This window comes from Aulonocara sp. 'chitande type north' Nkhata Bay, linkage group LG10, assembly GCF_057382095.1.
Source record: "Aulonocara sp. 'chitande type north' Nkhata Bay isolate Kocher_YH1m ecotype deep benthic linkage group LG10, A_spYH_male_GT1.1, whole genome shotgun sequence".
NCBI classification, from domain to species: Eukaryota; Metazoa; Chordata; class Actinopteri; order Cichliformes; family Cichlidae; genus Aulonocara; species Aulonocara sp. 'chitande type north' Nkhata Bay.
The window spans coordinates 33,272,176-33,287,771 of NC_141353.1; the positions used below are offsets into that span (position 1 = coordinate 33,272,176).

The 15,596-nt window shown below is 39.9% G+C and overlaps 2 protein-coding genes across 2 annotated transcripts; one reads left to right on the top strand and one right to left on the bottom strand.

Moving 5' to 3' along the window:
• Positions 1-360: 360 nt before the first annotated feature.
• LOC147321241 (V-set and immunoglobulin domain-containing protein 1-like) lies at positions 361-7,162 on the top strand. Its single transcript, XM_086309591.1, has 7 exons — positions 361-518; positions 612-775; positions 1,504-1,711; positions 4,884-5,039; positions 5,306-5,422; positions 5,530-5,674; positions 5,765-7,162. The coding sequence occupies exons 1-7, from the start codon at positions 476-478 to the stop codon at positions 5,859-5,861; spliced, it is 930 nt and encodes a 309-aa protein (XP_086165717.1). The 5' UTR covers positions 361-475; the 3' UTR covers positions 5,862-7,162.
• A 137-nt stretch (positions 7,163-7,299) lies between these two features.
• Positions 7,300-15,515, bottom strand: tmlhe (trimethyllysine hydroxylase, epsilon). Its single transcript, XM_086309590.1, has 7 exons — positions 15,101-15,515; positions 14,806-14,982; positions 8,638-8,917; positions 8,399-8,518; positions 8,074-8,310; positions 7,826-7,964; positions 7,300-7,680 (listed from the first exon to the last, which is right to left on the bottom strand). Exons 1-7 carry the CDS (start codon positions 15,219-15,221, stop codon positions 7,549-7,551), a joined length of 1,206 nt encoding a protein of 401 aa, XP_086165716.1. The 5' UTR covers positions 15,222-15,515; the 3' UTR covers positions 7,300-7,548.
• Between the last annotated feature and the right edge of the window lie 81 nt (positions 15,516-15,596).

The window sequence follows — 15,596 nt, forward strand, 5'->3', positions numbered from 1 at the left end:
GAGCTGTGGTGAAACTACTGCCAAAGTACTGAAAAATGAATTAACCATCATTGTCAAAACACCTGCCATGTACAGTCAACATTTCAAAACACACACACACACAGAGCAGACTGCACTCAGTCCATTTGTTTCCTTTAAGGTCACGTTGTATCTGCCCAAAGCATGACCAGATTAGGGGTTTTCTTTGCCATCATTTCTCATTTTAATCCACCCTGATTTAAACTTTTTGAGCCCGAATGCCCAAATCTATAATTTATGAAAAACAGTTCTCTACACACCCAGTGTACACACCTTGTCTGGCAAACATGGAAATGCAAACATGCGCATTATCAGCAGTTCTGTTACCATGAATTCCCCGACCTTGCCTGTGATACTGTAATGCATTTACCCCTTCCTCTTCTAGACCTGCTTGCACGGCGAGTATAAAGTTCAGTTCTTAGGACATTCTGTGAGAATCCCCACAGCTTTTGTAAAGATGTGCTCTGTGCAGCTCTTGTTGGTGCTTTTAAGCATTGCAGGTAAGCACATTTCTGTCTTACATTATCATTTGTTTTTTGTAGCAAGTTTACATTTTATTGGAAACCTACTTGAGCTCTGATATTGTTTTACAGGATGTGTCGAACTCATCACAGTGACGACCACGCAGAAATACGTCAATGTGACAATTGGTGGTAGTGTCCTGCTCGACTGTACGTTTGCCACTACAGTGGCGACAACTGCCGACCTAACAATCCAGTGGGAGTTTCTCTCAAAATCCGCCATGACTGCACAGCAGGTAGATGCAGTCTATTGTTCGGATTACAGCCATGTGCCAACTAATTTGTAGTTTTATGGACCAGGATGACAGGATGTCTTTCAATTTAGTAGCTAAAAATAGGGTGTGCAAGTTGAAGTTCAGGCCAATAAACTCATGCGACTACACACGGTGATCACTTCTGAAAGACATGAGTAATTTTGTGTTTCTTCCAAGTTCTCCAGAGCAGATAAGAATCGCTTTCTCAGAACATAGCATCATCTTCGAGATGCTTCAAAATGCTTCGAAGGAATTGATTCTCATCAGAGCAGCAAACATTTAGTTTTTTCCTGTATTTTAAATATTTTAAAAACATATGTCTACGCACAGCTACACATACAGGTTTGCGCCTTTTCCTGCTGTGCCACGTTTTCTTACCAGCTAGCAGACACACCCAGTCTGGATCGCGAAGCCTGTGACTGAGATCGACAAATATCTTTCAGGCCGTGCTCATTTAACCTACAGCCACAGACTCACAAATGTGCTGCTTCATGCAATGTCAAAAAGTGCTTTTAAAGACATCTACTACATGCTGATGTGAAAAAAAAAAAAAAAAACGTCGGTCCTGTAAATATCATATTAACTGGAGAACTAAAGGTTTCATCTCTCCAATTATTTGGATCACTCATGCAAACTAGCTCGAGGACAGTGAGTTTGTGCAGCGATAGCCAACAGATGATCGGATCTGACTTCTTGCCATTTGCTTTCAGATCTTTTACTATCAATCAGGAAAGGTTGTTATTCCCAAGTCTTACGAAGGCAGGATTCAAACTCCAGCTGCTCCAGGGGCCACCATGAATGCCTCCATAACTATAAGAAACATGCAACCATCGGACTCTGGGCTCTACACGTGTGAAGTTCACAATTTGCCCGACGTTGATGGACAGTCTCAAGCAAATATCATCGTGAATGTCCTCGGTGAGTTTTGCCCACTTTTGAAATAGATTTTTGGTGTTGGTATATTATTGTGTTTTTATGTTATTACATTTTCAAACCCTGTTTGATCCTATTTGATCATTTTTTAAAGACAAAACATGAACCCTAACACACTTAGGCCACACAAAAGCACGGGTAAAAGTGAACAAAAGGAATGAGTCATGGAAAGGAACCTACACACATTCTCAAAGTCCAGGAATCAGAAAGGTTGCGAGGGTAAACAGTGGGTGTGTAGGAGATTTCATGCTACCTGATTACACCCATTAGAATGCTGCTGCTTCAGCCATTATTCTCCTCCTCTAAGTAAGCGTGTGTGACTCCCTGAAAAGGGAGTGCCAGTGTTTTTATCGAAACTGTGATTTCAGTAAGAATGTTTCAGCTATCTTTCCTCACCTGAGATTTCTGTATCAATTATCAATGTTGTAACATTAACAAACCTATTAAAGTAGTGGCCCTGAACAGTGTAAATAGGGAATTACATTCATCTCAAATCCCCTCATTCACCGAGTTACCAGGACAACCTTGCAGGCCTCAGTAGTTTCCATGGTTACTTCAGCAGTCTCCTCATTGTCAGTGTTGGAAATTAGAAAAAGGACTGTGACTGCATCCTCGTACTGCATACAGAATATATATGAGTGTCTGCTGCATGCATGTGCTACCTAAATACTGTACAGCCTTTATGGAAAAAAATGACTGGGGAGTGGGGCACTTTCTTTATACTGACTGTGAGGCACAATATGAATATGTATGAACACACTCATGCTGATTAACATGGGCTCAAGGCTGATTTGCATCACTTATTTTCACATAGAACGACTAACACTGGACAGCTTTGCCATAAATTACAAATACATATGTATAGAAACTTTGTTTGTTTTCCTGATGTCTTTTTTGTGAAAGTTAAAACGCATGTGGTATCAAACATGATTTTGGCGTACAGTTTGTTTCCAACTGTCTTACTGAACGATCTAATAATCAGCGGGCAGCAATGAAACACAGATTGCCTCTTCAGTAGCTGCTGAGCTCACGATGAGGCCACTCCTAACGTATCCTGAATCACGATGACTAATGGCTAGCCACGTGACGTTTTGTTTGATTAAAAGGATTTGCTATTTTAACGAACAAATCTGTTAACCATCTTTGATAAACAATCTACAATACACAATAAATTGTTTCACCTGAAAACTCCAAGGAAAGACTAAAAAACACGCTGGTGTATGAATGAAAATAAAAAGGGCACCAGAATTTGCCTTCATCCCTTCATTTTCCATTATCTACTTCCTATGGTCTACAAAATGCATCTAAATTGCCAGTGCAGTGTCAACAATTCACACAGATAGGGCAGAGAGGAGAGAGGACCCTCATACTTGAGATCTGCTCTGGCTGGTGATTTATTCCCTCAAGATTAAAATCTGCCAATCAGGTGTTGGAGAGACTGTTAGATTTGTATTGTTGATTGTCATTTATGCTTAGAAATATTTACTTATATATGCTTAGAGTTTTGTAATTAGTTGTAGATTGGTAGAGGTTTTGATCCTTGATAGTCTGCAAACTTTGTGTGTATTAGACAGCACTTTGGGAGCATGAGAGGTCATACCGTGTCTTATTATTTTATGGTAGGATTAACGTAGTTGCGTCTGTTCTAGTCTAAGTGCTCTTTGTTTAGATGAACTGCAGGACTTCCTCACCGTGTTATCTAGGATGAACCATCTAGGGGGAGGGGGAGGCTACCCTCTTCCTGACCAAGGATGTTTGACCCTTTGATCAGCAGTCCACACACACACACACACACACACACACACACACACACACACACACACACACACACACAGAGGCAAGGTACTCTTTGTGTATGTAGACGTCATATGTTAATGAACTTATGCATATTCATGTAACCTCAATAAAAGGACAGTGATACGGGAGAACGGACGAGAGCTACTGGGGTCAAGCGAAGGAACGGCGTTTGTCTGGTTCTCTCCCGTGCACGAGTACCATGAAGAAGTTTGCCTACTTGCGTCTTGCTTGCAGTGTAATTATATTGTCTTAACGTTCCAGCGAATAGGTTTATGCTACAAACCTATCAGAGACACTCAGCAGTGGAAGCCAATAATTGATGGCACCTACAGGGAGAAACCAGCATAAACAGGAAAGAAGAAAATACACACTGATAAACACACACAGAGCTGCGGACTGGAATATAGCGGTAATCAATACGGTGTAGACCATCTGTTCTAAAGCAGCGACTGAAAGAGCATCTAGAGGCACTTGACCATTGCTGCTTTATCCCACTTCATACTGCAACAAATTTCAGAAAAGAAAGTACTTTTTTTTTTTATCTGACATATCTACTAGTTGTTTCCAGTCCTCAGTATCTAACTCAGTCTAAGAGGATTATAAAACAATGTGGTGTTAAAGAATAAAATCAGCACTTTCAATGTGTTTTGCTTGCAGTCCCATCAGATGCTCATAAGCTGTCACAAGTGTGATTTCCCCTCTAAAGTTACCCTGTGGTTTCACTGAAATAACATCAAAGCTTGCGGTGGTAAAACTATACAAAAGTAATAAAAAGAGAAGAGAAAGAAAAAGAAAAAAATAGTAAATTATTCATATTTCATCAAATAATAACAACAGTCGCCTCAAGGTGTCATATATTATAAGGTAAAATCCTACAGTAATACAGAAAAAACCCCAACAATCAGATGACCCCTATAAGCAAACACTTGGCAAAAGCTGTTTTGACCAGTTTGTGGGTGGGGGTGAGGGGAAGGAGACAGGACAAAAGACAAGCTGTAGAGGAGAGTCAGAGGTTAATACTAACTAATTATTAAATGCAGAGTGGTCTATAAACACATAGAGAGGGAAAACGAGGAGTGAAGAAGCATCATGGGAAGCCCCCAGTAGCAGTGTTGCAACTAAAGGAAGGTTTGGGGTCACCTGATCAAGACCTAACTATAAGCTTTATCAAAAAGGAAGGTTTCAAGGCTATGATGATGACTGGATTTCCTTGCCAAGCCTCAAAGGGAAGCTGATCTCTTTATTCAGGAGCTGCTGTTTAAATGGCTTGAAAAATGTCAGTGTTTTCTCCAGGCTGAATGTGTGCTTTGTAATAATGTCAAGTAGCCAATAAAGCCTTAACTTCCCTGTGGTCCGCCAGAGAAACCATCTGCTCCTTACTGCGCCGTCCATGGCAATGTTGAATCGGGTCACCTGGTCACTCTGACCTGCCACAGTGAGCAGGGAAACCCAACACCGACCTACAACTGGGCCAAACTGGATCAGACCAAGACAAGGAGGCCTGTGCTGGGAAGAAGTGAGTCCAGCATCTATATACACACACGTGTATGTGTGTATATATATATATATATATATATATATATATATATATATATATATATATATATATATATATATATACACACACACGTGTATATGTGTATTTAAATATATATATATATATATATATATATATATACATACATATATATATATATATATATACATACATATATATATATATATGCGCGCATTAGCACATTTACCATCTCATGAATCTGAGTGAACTTTGTTTTTTCTCAGCAACCACAACTGGAATACTGGAAATCAAAAACATCTCCCAGTTTGAGTTTGGGGAGTACCAGTGCATTGCTACAAATGTTGTGGGCTTTGCAACATGCACCATTGAGCTGAGTCCTGGTTTGTCCTCACATTTATTTTTTGGGGAGCTTTAATATGTGTGTTTGTGTGTGTTTGTGTGTGTAATAATCCCCCCTCACAGGTATAAAATGTTTGTGTTTGTATAGAAGTGGCAGATGGGGTTATCGCAGGCGCGGTTATCGGAGCGCTGCTCGGGTGCGTGCTGATCGGCCTGGTTGCGTGGTTCATCGCTCACACAGTCAAGAAACACAAATACAACGCTGTTAAAATGGCAGAGGCCAACGAGATGAAGTGAGATTACAGATTTTTGATACACTTCTTCCATCGATTTGGTCATTTAGAGTTCAAGGGTGTAACGGCTACTGTTTGTTTGTCCACTAGGGGGAGCTCTCCTCCAGCCCAGGAGCCCTATGAGAGCATTCCCAATGCAAACACGGCTGACAACGTTCAGGATGAGGAAGAAGGCCCTCAAGCCTAAATGCCACTTTAAACAGCTACAGCATTGCATTAGCATCACTATTATGTATACCAGTCTTTGATATGGAGAGAATTCAGATGTAATGAGAACAATGGAGCTAATCTTCATGTTTGAATTTGCTTTTTCTGTGCTTACTCAAATTCTGTCAGTTTTACAGCTTTTTTTTTTCCAATTTCAGTTAAGTAATGAATGTTTTAAATTTCAATCTTTTTTCTTACATTGTGTGAAAAAAATAAACTGTATGAACATGATTCTAAAAGATTTTTTACATAAAAGAAAATCAAATAAATCACATTGATGATGTCATGCCTATACCAAGGGACATTAAATCAGAGCCCAGTTTTGAATGTACTGTATTCCATAGGCTTTGTGAATAATTCAGTATTGTTTGATTGCACTCGAATCCTATTGTGGAGATCAGGGAAATATTTTACTGCTACTATTCATAAGCATCATCATTACCATTACATTAATTATCATTTCATCAAAGCATTTATTCAATAGATTACACATGTTCTTAGTTAAGGTTATTACACCTACCACAGAGAGCTTCTGTCTGGTAAAAGGTTAGAAGCGCCAACGGGCGGGGTGAGGCTGAGTGCGTTGGAGGTCGAGACATACACACACACACAAACAGTAGTTAGACTCGTGTTTAGGTAAGAGTTCAAATAATAGTTTGCAAAAGCTTGTGACTGCAAAATTGTGTTTGCCTACGGGACAGTTTGTTCCAGGAGATAAGCGAGAGCTAGAAGATTAATAGGAAGCACCTGGCCTCGAGACGGAGAAGATGTCCTTTTAAATGTGTCAAAAGTCGTCCACAGAACATTTGTGGTTTTGAAACTTATGCATGTATTGTATCTGCTTTGACGCATGAGGGGGCGTCATAAATAATACCCTGATGTTATAAAACAACTGCTTGTGTATTATTGGGCGGAGATCGATGCTGTCTGCGTGCAGTGTTCATCTCCCCACGCGTGTGTTCATTAAAATCATTGTTTGACCGACTCTCCTGGACCAATTGTTGTTTTTGTGCTCACCCTCAATATTTGAACTCGTAACACTATGAATGATCAATATGCTAAGTTCCTAACACTGAGGTCACACCACTTTAATGTGCACAACCAGCTCAGTCTGTGATTTTGTTTTGTCTTTTTTTCTGATTTTTATCATAACCTGTGTTTTAAATGTTTTTTAAATAACCTTTTTTTTCAGTAGTAACAGAAGTAATAAATGTAAAAAAGTTACACCATCAATTTGTTTTGTATCACATGCAAACTTCACAGATCATGATTAAATAAAACATTTCTGAATCACCAGAGTGCCTCAAGATTTGTCACAAGAGTGTCAGAGGCTGTGTTTACTGAGTATTGTGAGAGTGTCGAGGATATGCTGTGTGATAAAAACAGGATCAGCACATGGAAGTAGAAGTAACACTGAATGCACAACACATCACGACACAGTTTAATAACTGGAAGCCATTTGAGGATTAAGACATTTCATTGTTTCAAGTCAAATTCGGGACACATTCACACTCTAACTTCACATAAACTGCTTAAAAAAAATCTAATGTTAATTAAAAAATACAGAAGAGCAAAATAAAACATGCTCCAGCAGTATCGGTGCAGTGTTAATTAAACCTGTATTGTGGGCAGAGTGATAAGGCAGTCAAGTGAAGAAAACTTCACGTTCAGGCCTGGAGCCCGAAGCAGCGGGCAGCACTGAGGACGTCATCTCTGGTCAGATAGCATCCACAGAGTTGCCTCGAGCCAGTGAAAGACTCCCTCCCGTGTAAGACTCGCCAGTTGTCTATGAAAACAACCTTACGGGGAAAAGACAGGGCAAAACACTCAGATTATAAAGCAACACTGACATTTAAGTTGTCCTGTGACTTGACTACGAATTCATTTTAGTTGGAACTCGGAGAAGCATTTATGTTTTGACTTTGTGGCCTGCACATATCTTACTTTTCCCGGAGTTAGCTTCACCCATAGCTCGTTCTCTGGCCTCCTCAGCTCTGTGGTCAGCTCTCGATGCGCTGCGTACCAGCGCTGAACCACATCATGGGGGATTGTGTTTAGCACAGATCGATCGTAGTTGTTGTATCTGTCAATACGTAAATACATCAGTTGCGCTAATTAAATGGACAACCACTAAACAAGTGAACACAACATCAGAAAAATAAAAACTACACTAAATTTCAGCATCAACATACCGTATAAGATACATTTCATTGTTCCAAGGATACACGTTGAGCAGGGGGCCGATGCCTGTGATGTGGTTTTGGTGCCTGTCGGTATTTTCGATGTAATCGTGCTTGACGGGCACCTGAGCAAGCAGCTCAAAGCTTTCAGGTGAGCTCTGACGTAATTTTTCTGCAGCGTAGAACCCATCAACAAGCAGCGTCCTTCCCCCGGTTCCCTCATGCTTGAGACAGTGGAAAACCTGGATTCTGCCATAACGAACAGAAGCATCAAATATCCAAACATAATCATGAGAAGTCAACGTTACACCAACAACCCCATCTCTGCTGCACCTACCCACACGGTTCCTGAAAGTAGGAGGTGTCAGTGTGACGGTCCAGGGCCAACTGGCTGTAGGCAGTATCTCCCCTGGAAAAATCTGAAGTGAAGCACCACATTCTGCCATAGGTAGTCTCCCTTTGTGAGAAACAGATGAAATTGAGGATAATCAACAGACAGCTGGTTGAACGACGCCACTGGATACGAAGCGTTAACGTAAAGATGAGAATGTGATCTGTAGGCCAACAGAAGCATACCTGATTAGACTGACCCTCTGGGTTACTGCCTCTGTGGCTTCCACTGTGGTTGGGACATCGTCTATAAACGCGATCCCGTACAGAAGATAATTTTGAAGAAATTTCTTTAGCTCGTCATCACAGCTCATGAACGTGTCCCATTTGGATGAGGTTATGTTTGCATTTTTATAGATGTCTGAATTCCAAAGGATGCGCGGTTGTTCTGTACTCTGGTACTTTCTCTCAAAGCTGTTCTCAGCAAGCCAACTGAGACTGTACCTGGACATGTGACCACCAGGCCCTGGAACATAGACATGCAAAATAAGGTTAAGCTGACTTTGACAGATTTCTACTTTAAGGTTATATTGGATGATTCTACTTCCTGTAATAAACATTTCAGATAATGATGTAATCCTATGTGCAAGTACAGTATCCCCTATGAGCAGTGTTGGGTGTAACGCGTTACTGTAATTAAATTACTTTTCCACTGAAAAAGTAGAGTAACTGATTACTGTTCATTTTTAGGTATTTTAATTACAGTTACTTACAATGTACTTGCGATACATTGTAAAATAATTAAACTCGCTGAATATCATTATTTAATTTCAATAATTTATCTTCTAAAGGTAAAAGTAAATTCTGCCGCTTTAACATCGCTGTAGTGCAGCTGCGCGTCATCTTGCGCCAGTTTGCTGCGTAGTCGTATTCTAAAGCGGAAGATGTCGGACTCGGCTGAAGCGAGTGGCTGTTTTATGAAATGGACATATTCCCGTCTCTTCACTTTTCTGAAACAAGCAGACAAGAACATTACAGTAATATGTAAAAACTATCGGCCGCTGTTAATAGCATGAGTAGCCTACTGAAGCACCTGACACGAGAGCATAGACGAACCTTTTAAGATATTTTCAGCCGAGAATGTAGCTGTGTAATGCTCAAATATCTACTTAATTTATCAAAATATCACATATTTGCAAAAGTGCTTCCACGTTTTCGGAGAGCTCTGTTATCCACCAGCGGAATAGCTGACCGGGAGGCCAAGGCTTGATAAGAGTCCGCGAGCACAGCTAACTCCTGGCGTATTGTTTTTTTTGAAAGACTACACTGAAGAGTGTCAAGAAAGGAGATTACATGCAAGCAGGGAAGATGTGCAGCATCTGTCACATGTAGTACTCGAACCCTTGCCACCAGAACTCACGGCAGCTGTGCTGCCCACTGCGCCTAACCAGTTCTGGCCTCAAAACAAAGATATGATGAAAAAAAGCTTAAGAAGCTGGAATTTGTGCTGAAAAGTAGTGAAAAACTGAAAATTTTGCTAAAAAGAGGTGAAAAAGCTGAAATTTGTGTGGAAAGGAGTTTAAACAGTTGAAGTGTTAACTTTCTGTAGTATTCATTCCACCTCATTTCATTTCTGTATTTTATGTATATAAGTTTAGATTAGTTATTTATAGTTGGTTTACACAGCTTTGTGTATGTATGTGTATGCATGTGTAATGTATATATAGACACGCGTGTGTGTGTGTGTGTGTGTGTGTGTGTGTGATTTACATTGCTGTGCTTGAGAGCCACCATCTACCGGAACCAAATTCCTTGTATGTGTCTGCACATATACTTGGTCAATACACACGATTCTGAAGAAAATGTTGCCATAAGCGGGATTCGAACCCTGCCCTCCTGGTCTGAGAACGGCTGCTCATCTCACTGAGCTAAAACATGGCTCAGCCCAGCAAGCAAAACTGGTGATCACACTGATAATGTGGTCTCTGACAGTAAAATGGGCCAAAAAAATGGCATAAAAAGCTGAATATCTCAAAAAGTATAAAAGTTATTATCACCAAAAGATATAGCAGTCGAAAGCAGAAATAGCAGAACAGTTTAAAGTTCGAACGGTGAAAACCGAGGGAGTAGTTAAGCGGCAAAGAAACGGAGCAACTAGAATAATAAAGGATAAAGAATAAAGAGAAACAGGATCTCAATAGTGTGAATGCCTGTGAGGCAAACATTTACTCAACCAAGTCAGTGAATCAGGTAAAGATTCACAGCAATGACAACAATAATATCTTGAGCTGACGCTTTTCCAGGTTTGCTCAACAAATGCTGGCACCATGAACATGCGGACTGATCCGAGAGGGAGGAGGACGGTAGTGACGGGGCATTTTCAAAACACATCTTTCATCCTTCCGCACTGAGAAGCAAAACTTCCATCTTACTTAGTTAAGACAACTCAAATAAATTGAGTTTATCAGAGTTTTTTGCATAAAAAGTATTTAAATCGAGCTCTAATAACAAATTGATAAAAACTGAGTTCAGCCTATTTAATATTTTTAATTAAACACAATATTACATTTTACAGTGCAGTTGGAATGTTGGTGGCTCAATCCTTGGCTCCTCCAGTCAAATGCTGCTAGCCAAGATAGTGAATCCCGAGTTGCTCCCAATGCATTAATCAGAGTGTAAGTGTTAGATAGAACGCATTATTAAATAAATTATCGGCTGAATTAGACATTTTTAAAACAGTTTGAGTGAATGGTTGTCTGTCTCCATGACTGTATCCAAGGTGTACCCTGCCTCTTGTGCCCTGTGACAGCTAGGCAGTATACATACAGGATTGCAGGACATTAAGAGGCCTGTAAAATCCTCCGTCTGTACGTACATATGTAGCAAATGAGTTGCAGGGACTCTTATTACATACAATTTTCTCTATAAAGACTCTACATGAGAATGTGTGTAGTCATAGAAGAAGTTTTCTGGATTCTGTTTGTAGTCCTTGCTCGCTAGGCTAATTAAGCTTGTGTGGACTTTGGCAGAATACAGGAAAACAGCCCATGTATGGTGCAAAACAGGAAGCCATTGAGCCAAACAGCCATTTAAGCACCAATTTCTATTGTCCGTCCATGATTTTGCTTTGTATTTTCTTTTTCATTTTATCTTAAATGGATCTGTATTCTAGCTGTACTGTGAACAATAACAACAAACAGGAAGTCTTGGCGAGTAACTGCTGGAAGCCTCGAAATATTGACTGTTGCCACCAGAGTGCAAGCAAGCGTACAATAGCAGAGGGGTTCTCAAGATTACCTGACTTGGATCTGAATGCAAAATTTATAGCAGGCGGTCCATGTGCTGCTGTGATTTAGCATTTGCTAACCTAACTCTGAAAGCCCCCCTGTTCACAAACAGAATACATGCTCAGAAACTGAGCTGACCTTGAATATGTTCCACTAACAGGGAGAGGCATGCATGCAAGAATGCCTGCATCAGCAGCTGTCATGGGGTTGCCACACCCACATATGTCACTGTATGTAAGACACCGTGTCACTCTTGTGCCTGCATAAAACCATAGTGAGAGTATTTTTCAGCAGCTGCACAGTCTGTTTTTTTTTTTTTTTTTAAATGAATGGTAGAGTATAATCCAGAGAGATTCCCACAGAGAAAAGGGATCTCGGCTCTACAACACTCTGACGGGACTGCTATGTTCTTAAAAGGTTAAAGGAAGATGGAGTTTCCCGGTCTGTACACTGACTCCTGTACTAAAGAGTGAATAATTCCAGCTTGTGTCTGAGTCCCATGGGTCAGAGATTAACATTTTTTCAAACTAGAGCAGAGGGAGTGAATAGTTTCCACTGGTCCACACCTGGCATCTGCAGGACCATTTAATCTTCGGATTTCCCAAAGCAAGGGCAACTAAATCCCACCTGACTTTTTCCACTTAGCAGACAGAATAAGTAATGACTCCAGCTAGCCAGTGCTTTGTGCTAGTTAAGCTAGCTCGCCCTGCTGGGGCTCTCTCTGGGGAACAGCACTGTGAGCTGAGCAATGGCTTGTGTCTACAGTAGCTGGGCGATTATGTGGAAGATGAGGTGTTAGAGAGCATGGAAAGGGTTTCTTCAGTGGTGGGCAGGAAGAGAAACCCACGATCCTCCCCCTGAGTTCTGGGCAGGAGATCACAGAAAAATATAAACCTGCTCTTTTTCTCAGTTGTGTTCCAGAGCAGACTGGAATGCAGGCAGAAATGACAAATTTAGGGTTTTTTTCCTTGTGTCAAACTTCAACTAGCTTTTAGGGGTCAGCAGAAAACACTAAAGGAGGAGCACAGGTATGTCTTGGTCTCATCTTTTTATTTGACAGTGACTGCTGATAAAGGCTGCTATCTAAAGCCAGCTTAGGCAACATTCCCTGTACGTGTAAATCAATTTTATGGTATATAACTAAAACTGTCTATGTTTTTCTCCTTTGGATAATTACACCCTAAGCCTTACTGTACCTGCACATGAAGTAAATCTTTACACAAATACAATGTGCCAGGGGGCAAAGACCACTACAGTATATTTGGCTGTGCAGAGAACTTCAGACGAGCCGGTCCTGGGCAGTTGTTATAGCTTTGCTTTTTCTAATTAGATTTTTTTTTATTTCAATTTGAATTTTTGTTTTAAATTCAGTTTAGTTTCAATAAGTTTCCAGAGATGGATTCTCTTGTTTTAGTTTAGTGTTTACTGCATGGAAAGTTTTGCCAGCCTTGTACACATCTAGTCTCAATAAACATGTCTATCAGCTCCCCCATCAGACAAGCTGTAATACAATTTTTACCAAACTAACACTAAAACGAAGAACGATTCTTCTATATTTTTATTGTAGTTTACTTAATTGTTTCATTTAATTTTTGATTTTTCAATATTTTTTTATGTTTTAGTTAACTAAAATGTTTTTTTTGTATGTCGAATTGAGGGAAGGTTGAAGCTAACATCTATGTTTACTCCTATTGTGAATAATCTTGACTTTCAACCGGGGATGTTTGATATAGGATTTAAGGAATGGAAGAACAAAGGAATTCAGAGACTGAGGGACTTATTCTCCGATAATGTAGTTATCCCATTTGACCAAATGGTTGAGAAATATTCTCTCCCCAAGCATGACTTTTTCCGTTACTTACAGATAAGGCATTATATTTTGCATAATACTAACTTTAGTGAGAGTCATGAAGTCTCTCCTGTTGAAAAATTATTATTTTTAACAGACAAAGAGGTACCTGTGAAGATATTTTATAAGGCTTTATATTCTGTACTCTCAGGGACGTCACAGAGGCTTAAAGGCAAATGGGAAAAGGAATTAGGTATAGTAATTGATGATGAGGAGTGGGAAGATGTCTGGAGTTACGCCAAATCAATATCAGTTTGTAATCGTACCAAAGCAATACAGTTAAAAATTATACATAGAATGCACATATCTATGTTTCGCAGACATCAATATAATCCTACCCTTTCACCCATGTGCCTTAAATGTAAGACAGTAATTGGTACCCTAACTCACAGCTTCTGGTCATGTTTGAAATTGCAAGAATATTGGTCTAATGTGCTATTTGAAATGGAGAAGATTTTCGGTTGTGAATTGGAGATGGACCCTCTGTCTCTCATACTGGGCCTCCCCAGCCGGCGATTAATATCCAAGAATAATAGGAGATTGTACTGTGTTCTCACCTATGCGGCAAGGAAGAATATACTACTCCAATGGATTTATGAAAAAGTACCAACTATTAAAGGTTGGAAAAGAGTAGTGTTGGATTTAGTGCCACTGGAATATCTTACATGTATATTGCATTCAAAAACAGATCAATTCTTTAAGGTGTGGGAACCATACTTGAACTATGTGGAACCTGATGTTTCTAATATTATGTTACAAGGATTCTCTTGAGTGTTTAAACTGTAATGGAACTGAGCTGGGGTTTTTTTTGTTTTTTTTGTTTTTTTGTGTGTTTAGTTATCAGTTTGTTTGTTTTATGTTTGTTTGTCTGTTTGTTTATTTTTTGGTTTTGAATTGTACACTGTATTATGTTATGTAATTATGTACTATTTGTGAAAATAAAAAACTAAAAACTAAAAAAACTAAAATGTTTTTACACGTTTAGCTTCAGTTTTAGTTGAGTTTCAATAACCTTGCTCCTGCGTTTAGCATGTGCCATTTTAATGCAATTTAACTAAAGAAAATGTGTTATTTCCAAACTATTTTGTTTTACAGAAATGGCCACATTGAATGAAGATTCCATTTAGAAAACAGATGATGGCCATCCTTCAAAAAATAATACTAAGTTGCACTTCAACAATGTGTCTTAGTTCTTCACACAATTTAAAGTCAATTTTCATCATGTTCTCTCCCACCCGCCTGTGCAACCCACTGTTGCACTTATAGTGCCCCACTTACAGGTGATAACAAGGTGGTCTTCTTCCACTCGTGTGCTTTCGGGACGTATAGTCAGATCTATGCTCCCAGTGTCCAGGTTCCTCTGGTTAGTTTTGGAGTTGTACGAAGCAGCAGAGAGGCAGTGATCTCGCAGCCACACATAGTTAAAATGCATCTGCGTCCCTCCATAGTGCAGTTCTGGTGATTTCAGAAATATGTGTTCAGGGGGTTAACAGCGAAATTTGTGATAACATAAAAACAAACAAACAAAACCAGGCATGCGCAAACCGGGTTAAAAGGTTACAGCTAAACCCACCAAGACACTGCTCGTGTGTGCGGAAAGTAGCACAAGCCCTCCGTGGCAAAGCCGTGCTCCTGCTGACACCACGCAGAAGCTGAGCCTGTCTCAGCACACTCCTGTGCAATCTGCAAAACATTTCAGGTGCAAACACACACAGAGATGAACTAAAAAACTGAACTGAACCCCAAAATTTAAAATGGTTTTCCGTTAAGCCTCCCAGCAGTAATCCGACCAACTAAAACCACAGCGGCGTGCTTTGTGCATGCTGGTGTGTGTTTCTCCCTTCAGCCCTTCACTTGCACACAAGAGAGTCTTAAAACTTGTAAAAATTTCTTGGCATGGCGTAAAAGTCCAAATTAATTATTAAGCGACTTCTCCTGCAGAGTTGCTGCACTCCTCCATCAGTTGGCTCTCTTCTAAAAAAAAAAAAAAGTTGGCTCTCTTCTTCTTTGAGCTTTTCTCTTTTGTAACCATCAGTGAAGTTGCATTACTGCCATCTTCTGGATTTCAA

Bases quoted from the DNA above. Each gene is read 5' to 3' on its own strand.
- tmlhe (XM_086309590.1), bottom strand. From the start codon at position 15,221: ATGTTTTGCAGATTGCACAGGAGTGTGCTGAGACAGGCTCAGCTTCTG. The intron at 14,983-15,100 runs GTGGGTTTAGCT...TGAAATCACCAG, and splicing joins CACACACGAGCAGTGTCTTG to AACTGCACTATGGAGGGACG. The intron at 8,311-8,398 runs GTAGGTGCAGCA...TCGTTATGGCAG, and splicing joins TACTTTCAGGAACCGTGTGG to AATCCAGGTTTTCCACTGTC.
- LOC147321241 (XM_086309591.1), top strand. From the start codon at position 476: ATGTGCTCTGTGCAGCTCTTGTTGGTGCTTTTAAGCATTGCAG. The intron at 519-611 runs GTAAGCACATTT...ATTGTTTTACAG, and splicing joins GGTGCTTTTAAGCATTGCAG to GATGTGTCGAACTCATCACA. The intron at 1,712-4,883 runs GTGAGTTTTGCC...GTGGTCCGCCAG, and splicing joins TATCATCGTGAATGTCCTCG to AGAAACCATCTGCTCCTTAC.